This window comes from Corythoichthys intestinalis, chromosome 13 (genome assembly GCF_030265065.1).
Source record: "Corythoichthys intestinalis isolate RoL2023-P3 chromosome 13, ASM3026506v1, whole genome shotgun sequence".
Lineage (NCBI taxonomy): Eukaryota > Metazoa > Chordata > Actinopteri > Syngnathiformes > Syngnathidae > Corythoichthys > Corythoichthys intestinalis.
In genome coordinates, this window is record NC_080407.1 from 18,134,229 (window position 1) to 18,142,697 (window position 8,469).

An 8,469-nucleotide genomic window follows, 5' to 3' on the forward strand; every position below is an offset into this window, starting at 1 on the left:
CCAATTAAAAAAAAGGTTTTTGTCATTGAATAGCGTACCTTTCGTTACATTTTTAATCATTATTCACGTGTGAGCAAATGTTATTTCGCTTAGATGTTTGAAATGCGAACATAATACAATGCTGTAAAACATTAAAAGGTGTTAATGCAATTCCCCCCCCCAGTCCTCTAAGTGGCAGTAAAGATTCACCCGACAACAACTGACGCCAAAGTAACAAATGCTCTGTTTTAGCTAGCAAAACAATGGAAGAAACTACACGCGAACGCCGTCAGAAGACATTTAAATGCCAGTCGTGCGGTTTAAATTGTCCTTACACTTCCTACGGACAGAAACCACCTAATACCAGAGCCATTGTGTAAGTTAAAAAGATGCTTAATCGTTGTCGGCGAACGTTAACGTGGTTAGCTTCATGTCGTTGTACAGTTTGCTGGAAGAATGCTACGTGACGAAAGACCCATTTAGTCCTGATAAAGAGAAGTTTCTCGTTTTGGGTTCGAAATGCAGCTTGTGTGGAGTCACAGTTTGCGTCGGTTCGGTAAGACTCTTGCACTAATTTCCTTGTGATTTTGATAGTTTGCTCATGTGATACCATGTGTTGAGTTAGCATTGTGAAATCAATTCAATGTACTTTTTGCTCAATGAAATGAGCTGTCACATTTACTGCAATGTACCTAAGTGCTTCTCAATAACTTCACAGGACTGCAGTCTATTCTACACTAAGAGGTTCTGCCTGCGCTGTGTCAACAAGAATCTGGAGCAGTTTCCCCACCAGATTCGGACAGAACTGGCCAAAAAGTCACCGCGATAGGTATAAAATAGGCCTGCACAATATATCGTTTGAGCATCGCCATCGTAATGTGCGCATGCGCAATAGTGCCATCGCAGGACGACACAATTGTTTTTTATGTAAACTTTTGTTGTTGTTCATAGAAGCTGCAATTATTATTCAAACCCCCTTAGCCTGGCTTAAACTGTATTATTAAACACTAGGGATGTCCAAATCACATATTTTTGCACCTAAGTTTGAGTCGCCTGATTTTGAGAAACTGCTGATTCCGAGTCCTGATCAGATTCCGAAAAAAAAGTTTTTTTTTTTTGCTTTGAAACGGAGCTCCCAAAGGGACATCAAGGTATAAATCATGATATTAATTGAAGCATTCTGGTGTGCACCGGATTATTTCTAGTGTGCACCAGAACTGGTAAACATTAGCATTATATAACATTTAAGCTAGCGGACTTTTGCTATGGAAGTTAACCAATTGTTGCATTGTTGCAGTTGGCTAACTTGCTTAGCAAAAGTCCGCTAGGTTAAATGCTATATAATGCTAATGTTCACAACAGCTGGCGAACTTGCCTAGCAAAAGTTCGCTAGCTTAAATGCTATATAATGCTAATGTTCCTAACAATTGGCTAACTTGCACAGCAAAAGTCCGCTAGGTTAAATGCTATATAATGCTAATGTTCACAACAGTTGGCGAACTTGCCTAGCAAAAGTTCGCTAGCTTAAATGCTATATAATGCTAATGTTCCTAACAATTGGCTAACTTGCATAGCAAAAGTCCGCTAGCTTAAATGCTATATAATGCTAATGTTCAAAACAGTTGGCGAACTTGTGTCGCAAAAGTCCGCTAGCTTAAATGCTATATAATGCTAATGCTTTTAACAATTGGCTAACTTGCGTAGCAAAAGTCCGCTGGCTTAAATGCTATATAATGCTAATGTTTACAACAGTTGGCGAACTTGCGTAGCAAAAGTCCGCGAGCTTAAATGCTATATCATGCTAATGTTTACAACAATTAGCTAACTTGTACAGCAAAAGTCCGCTAGCTTAAATGCTATATAATGCTAATGCTTTTAACAATTGGCTAACTTGCATAGCAAAACGCTGCTAGCTTAAATGCGATGTAATGCTAATGTTTTGAACAATTGGACAACTTGCGTAGCAAAAGTTGGCTAACTTGCATATCAAATGTCCGCTAGCTTACATGCTCTATAATGGTAATGTTCACAACAGTTGGCGAACTTGCGGGCATAGCAAAAGTCCGCTAGCTGAAATACTTTATAATGCTAATGTTTACAACAATTGGCTAACCTGCATGGCAAAAGTCCACTCGGGTAAATGCTCTATAATGCTAATGTTTTTAACAATTGGCTAACTTGCATAACAAAAGTCCGCGAGCTTAAATGCCATATAATCCTAATGTTTTTAACAATTGGCTAACTTGCATAGCAAAAGTCCGCTAGCTTAAATGCTATACAATGCTAATGTTTACAACACTTGGCTAACTTGCATAGCAATAAATCCGCTAGCTTAAAATCTATATCATGCTAATGTTTACAACAATTTACTAACTTGTATAGCAAATTTCCGCTAGCTTGAATGCTATATAATGTTAATGTTGACAACAATTGACTAACTTAAATGGCAAAAGTCCGCTAGCTTAAATGCTATTTAATGCAGATGTTTTTAACAATTGGCCAACTTGCGTAGCAAAACTCCGCTAGCTTAAATGCTGTATAATGCTAATGTTTTCAACAATTGAACAATTTACAACAAAAACAATTACAAAAACCCTCTCTCAACACTAAAAGTCACCAGAGAGAAAAAACACATCAGGCTGTATAAATGTTTTTTTGAACAGATGTTTACAATAGCGTAAAAATTACAAAAGTAGGCTAATGGTAGAGATAAAGCTAGTTGGCCGTCTTGGCATGCTAGCTAGCCACGTTATCTGCCTTGTCGTCTCTGTATTTGTTCTTGAGTTATCTTGAACACAAACATGCACAACAATTACTTTGGATTCAGTTGTGAAATCACGGCTACCTGAGAATAAATGCATTGTAGTCTGGTATACTCTTGACAACATCAGGAAAATTTTCACTCTTGTATTCCGCATTTACAGCGATTCAATCAAGTTGTTTATGGGCTACCGCAATTGAATCATGCGGCGCTGCCTTGTCAGCGTGGCTGGTGTCAGCTGATGCTTGTGATAGTACTCCACAGAATACTATCACACATTGTCTGTTCGCTGTAAACAACTAAACTCTTGACCGTGCAAGAGATCGCAATGAATGATTAACCTGATTGTAAACAAACAAAGTACGGCAAGGTTAGATCAAAGCTTTGTTTGGGTGCTGTGACATCATGAAGAAGAGGTCTACTCATAAACAACACTTTGCAGTGATGTCGTTTTTGAAGAATCCAATTTTGGTCCTTTGAGTATTGAGTTTAATTCGAGTGTTGTTGTAAAACTCACTTAAAATGGCTGAATCCACCTGCTCTCTGTTAAGACTAACATCAGGTAAGTTTTTGTTTGAGCTATATTTTTTTAAATACATTCGTAATTTAGTTTATATGTATATATTCGTTTGAATGATTTGTGAAGAGCATTGTAAAAAAAAAAAAAAAAGTGAACATTTTATAGCATTTAAGCTAGCAGACGTTTGCGGTACAAGTTAGCCTACTGTTCTTTTGTCGTCCTTAATTTTTTTTTTTTTTAATACCTTTTGAAACTAAGCTCAGGTAGTTTCATTTATTTTGAAAGGAAAGTGCAATTCTGCGTAATTTGAAGAAACACTTGAGAATTTTATTTTGCAAGTGCAATCTTAGCAAGCCTTCGAGGAGGTATTTACTTCCTTATTTCTTCCAGTACATTTTGCCTCACTTCCTGTTGGTTTTGGAACATTTCCCGTGTCACTTCCGGGTGATCTCAGGGCGTTTCCGGGTCCCTTTTGATTTTGGGTCACTTTCTGTTGATTTTGGGGCATTTACGAGTCGACTCCTATCGATTTCGGGCTTACTGAAAAGGAAGCGACTCCAGAATGTTCCCCGAACGAATGGAAAGTGATTCAAAATCAACAGGAAGTGCCCTGTCGATGTCCTAAAATGAACAGGGAGTGACCTGGAAGTGCCCACAAAAAGACCGGCTGCGAATGCTGTGCTTTCAGTGCAACTGAATGTCCAAAAATCAACAGGAAGTGACCCAAAATGAACATAAAGTGACCCAAGATGAACAGAAAGTGACCAATAAACACGAAGTGACCCGGAAGTACCCTAAAATCAACAGGAAATGATCTTAAATGTACAAGTAAGTAACCTGAAATCAATAAGAAGTGAACCAAAATCAACAGGAAGTGACCCAGAAACAACAGGAAGTGACCAATAAATAAAGTGACCTTGAAATGCCCTAAAATCAGCAGGAAATGATCCTAAATGTCCAGGAAGTGACCCTAGGATGCCTCAAAATGAACAGGAAGTGACCCAAACTGAACACAAAGTAACCTGAAAATGCCCTAAAATCAACAGGCAATAATCCTAAATGGACAGGAGGTGACCCAGAAATGCCCCCTAATCAGTAGGAAGTGACCAATGAACACAAAGTTACCTGGAAATGCCCTAAAACCAACAGAAAATGGTCCTAATTGGACAGGAAGTGACCTGAAATAAATAGGAAGTGACTTAGAAATTCCCTAAAATCAACAGCAAATTATCCCAAATGTACAGGAAGCGACCTAAAATAAAAAGGAAGTGAACTAAAAGTGGCCCAAAACCAACAGGAAGTGGCCCAAAATCAACAGGAAGTGACGACGAACACCAAGCGACCTGCAAATGGCCTAAAATCAACAGGAAATGATCTAAAATGTACAGAAAGTGACCTTAAATCAACAGGAAGTGACCTAGAAATTCCCCAAAATCAATAGGAAGTGACCCAAAATCAATAGGAAGTGACCCAAGATTAACAGGAAGTGACCTTTGAAGACAAACTGACCTAGAAATGCCCTGAAGTAAACAGGAAATGATCCCAAACGTGCAAGAACTGACCTGAAATCAATAGGAAGTGGCCTAGAAATGGCCTGAAATCAACAGGAAGTGACCCAAATGAACAGGAAGTCACCCGAAATTCTCAAGTTGTGACCCAAGATGAACAGGAAGTGACCAATGAACACAAAGTGACCTAGAAACGCCCTAAAATCAACAGGAGAGGATCCTAAATGTTCAGGAAGTGACCCCAGGATGTCCCAATATCAACAGGAAGTGACCCTTAATGTGCAGGAAGTGACCCAGAAATACCCCAAAATGAACAGGAAGTGACCCAAAATTAACAGGAAATCACACAAAATGGCTTCCTTCACAAACATGAATGAAATGACTCATTCGTCAATGAGCTAATTTAGACAGTAAGATTTTGCTAGCTGTTGAAAAAAAAGTCTTCTACAACAATGTGTTTACATTAATTGACTAACTAGTATAGTCAGAGTCCGCTAGTTTAAATACTATATAATGCTAATGTTTTTAACAATTGGCTAGCTTGCATAGCAAACGTCTGCTAGCTCAAATGCTATATAAAGCTAATGTTTTCAACAATTGGCCCAAAATGGCCCTGAAATGATTCTAAATGTACAGGAAGTGACCTAGAAATGCACCCAAATGAATAGGAAGTGACCCAAAATTAACAGGGAATGACAGAAAATGGGTTTCTTCACACACATGAATGAAATGAGTCATTCGTCAATGAGCTAATTTAGACAGTAATGGAAGATTTTGCTAGCTGTTGAAAAAAAGTCTTCTACAACAATGTGTTTACATTAATTGACTAACTTGTATAGTCAGAGTCCGCTAGCTTAAATGCTATATAATGCTAACATTTTTAGCAATTGGCTAACTTGTGTAGCAAAAGTCTGCTAGCTTAAATGCTATAGAATGCTAACGTTTTTAGCAATTGGCTAATTTGTATAGCGAAAGTCGGCTAGTTTAAATACTATATAATGCTAATGTTTTTAACAATTGGCTAACTTGCATAGCAAACGTCTGCTAGCTCAAATGCTTTATAAAGCTAATGTTTACACTAATTGGCCCAAAATGGCCCTGAAATGATCCTAAATGTACAGGAAGTGACCTAGAAATGCCCCAAAATGAACAGGAATTGACCCAAAATTAACAGGGAATGACAGAAAATGGCTTTCCTCACACACATGAATGAAATGAGTCATTCGTCAATGAGCTAATTTAGACACTAATGAAAGATTTTGCTCGCTGTTTTAAAAAATAATAATAAAATAGTGACACCTTTGGGCTGGAAAGTAGCCAATTAAAAAAAAAAAAAAACTGCCAGTTTGAAATATAGCCAGGTTAATGCTGTTTAGTTATACTGGAAACAAGTAATTAGCCTCTGTCGCAAGATGGCTGCCAGTTGCGCGTCAAAGCCACCGTTAGTCATCTAAGCTTACATATATACTGTCTTCTCCCCTTAGTGGGCGGGCCTAAAGCAACGCGCGGACCAATGAATGGCCTCCCCTGTTTAAATACTCCTTCATGTCAACTTGCCTTCTTCACTCACGTCTGACTCTAACGCCATGTTGGCTCTTCGGACCTGACTTATGCGTACGTGTGGATGTGTTTGCAGCTTTACTACCAACTTGAAAGGAGCGCCTTTTTAATTTTTGATGAGGATTTTTTTTTTTGGTAATTTTTTGTTTTGTTTTTTTACCTATTTTTCGCATGGCGCACTGGAGTACGCGCGCCGCCTTCCCGTTTTAATTTAAGGAATACTATTTGGGATTTGCGGGGTTTTTCCCCCCTCATATGTGCAACAAAATGTCAGACGTGCGTCTTTCCAACGCAAGTCCGCCGCTGGAAAGGGTCGACCCGCGGCAGCAGGACCGCGTCCGACTCCCGGTGTGCAGGAACCTTTTCGGCACACCTGACCCGGCGGAGATACTAGCTAGCGTAACGGCCAACTCCGAGGATAACGCACGCTCCTTCGCGGAACGTTATAACTTCGATTTACTCAACGACGAGGCGCTCCCGGGTGTTTTCGAGTGGACGGAAGACCGGGACGCGCCGGAGTTTTACTCCCGACCGCCGCACAGGAAGCCGGAGCCGAGGAGGGACGATTCCGGGGAGTCGCAACGGAGCCAAAACAGAGACTCTTCGAAGAAAAGACCGTCGGATTCTACAGGTGACAACCTAAAAACCCCAAAATAAACACGCCCTTTTGAAATATCGCTCGTATTTCCCACTTTTTTGGGCAAACTTTTCATTCTCTTCCTCCTTTCTAACGGCCCTTCGACCGGTAGGTTCGCCGAGCGAGTTCCCGGCGAAGAGGTCGCATTCCCGGGGAGACGACGACGACGAGCCGCCCCGAGACTCTGGAGCTCCGGTCCAATAGACTGGGTCAGACCGCATTACTATTACAACTATTATAATAGTTAAATTACATCTTCAACACAAAGAAAAAACATCTTTAAATGCGATATCATCACAGGTTTTGCATGTTAAATGGTGCGTTCAAGTGCTTTCCTGCTTCTTTTGCAGGCAGAAGCATCAAGAAGAACCCCATAGGAAGGCAATAGAGGCTGCACAAGCACTGAAAAATGTACACTATCAATTTTTTGGCACTCTTATTCATTTTATTTCTATTCTTAAATTGCCTCAGAAGCAGCAGACAATGTAGCAACCATTGTGCAAATTGATTATTATCCCTCCTGACCCTTCATTTTTTGGGGTTTATTTTGACAATGTTTAAAAAAAATTTTTTTTTATATGTAGCATTCTGCTTTTTCATGCCTGTGTCTTTGAATATGTGTGAATTTTGACACGGGGGGGAGTTGCAGTGCAATTTTTACCCTAAAGAAAACGGTTTATTGTTCAAGTGGTTATAAATGTATTATTATTCAGGTATTACACTTTTATTTTTTAATTAAGTCAGGGTTGTATGGAAACTTCAGTGTGTTGTTTTTGTTACATTTTAGCTGGGAATAACCTGAAAAAGTTTACACGGTCTCCTGAGTGTCCCCTTTTATTTCCAGATTTAATCGAGAGAAAAAAAAATCTGGGTTTTGCCAAAGTGTGTGCCTTTTTTGCTGAGCAATATTTGACCAAATTTTTCAGTATTTGCTGATAATCCTAAGAAAATTATTTGACTGGCTTAAAACATGTTCTTTTAAAAAAAAAAATCACTGGGCTACTTATGCAAATATGTGAAATTCATGTGGAACATGTAATTGCACTATTAATAATTTTTGTGTAGTAGGCAGTCAAACTAAAGTTGCACTGTCTCAGTGAGGTTGTTTAACCGCGGTGTGCCTTGTTTTGAAAAAACACTGAAAAATGATACTAATTTATTTATGTTTTTCGTGTTGAGCGTTGCTTTTCCAAAGCAGTTTTTTTGTAAATATGTTCTAATCGTTTTTGAAACGTAAATAAACGGTTACAAACTGAGCCTACAAATGTTTTTTCATGCTTTATTTGTCAAATCCTTTGCCGAAATCGCGATTATACATACACCGGGAGCTTATTTGCATTAGAGTGTAACCTCACATGCACTTGGCAACAACTGCGCGATAGTAAGCGAGCACAAAAAAAAAGCCAGAGCAGGCAGAAAAGCTTCAGTGAAGGCATGTGAGAGATAAATGGCATGCCGTTTAGCCAACGGGAGCCCGGCGAAAGCACACCACTTAGGCAGGAGC

General features: G+C 39.3%; 2 protein-coding genes across 2 annotated transcripts; both read left to right on the forward strand.

The window, feature by feature from the left end:
* Window positions 1-77: 77 nt before the first annotated feature.
* cdpf1 (cysteine rich DPF motif domain containing 1) lies at window positions 78-6,400 on the forward strand. The gene is made up of 4 exons (XM_057855494.1): window positions 78-355; window positions 424-535; window positions 698-808; window positions 6,253-6,400. The coding sequence occupies exons 1-3, from the start codon at window positions 243-245 to the stop codon at window positions 806-808; spliced, it is 336 nt and encodes a 111-aa protein (XP_057711477.1). The 5' UTR covers window positions 78-242; the 3' UTR covers window positions 6,253-6,400.
* On the forward strand, window positions 6,318-8,221 carry cdkn1ba (cyclin dependent kinase inhibitor 1Ba). The gene is made up of 3 exons (XM_057855493.1): window positions 6,318-6,959; window positions 7,078-7,174; window positions 7,316-8,221. The coding sequence occupies exons 1-2, from the start codon at window positions 6,584-6,586 to the stop codon at window positions 7,167-7,169; spliced, it is 468 nt and encodes a 155-aa protein (XP_057711476.1). The 5' UTR covers window positions 6,318-6,583; the 3' UTR covers window positions 7,170-7,174; window positions 7,316-8,221.
* The last annotated feature ends 248 nt before the right edge of the window (window positions 8,222-8,469 follow it).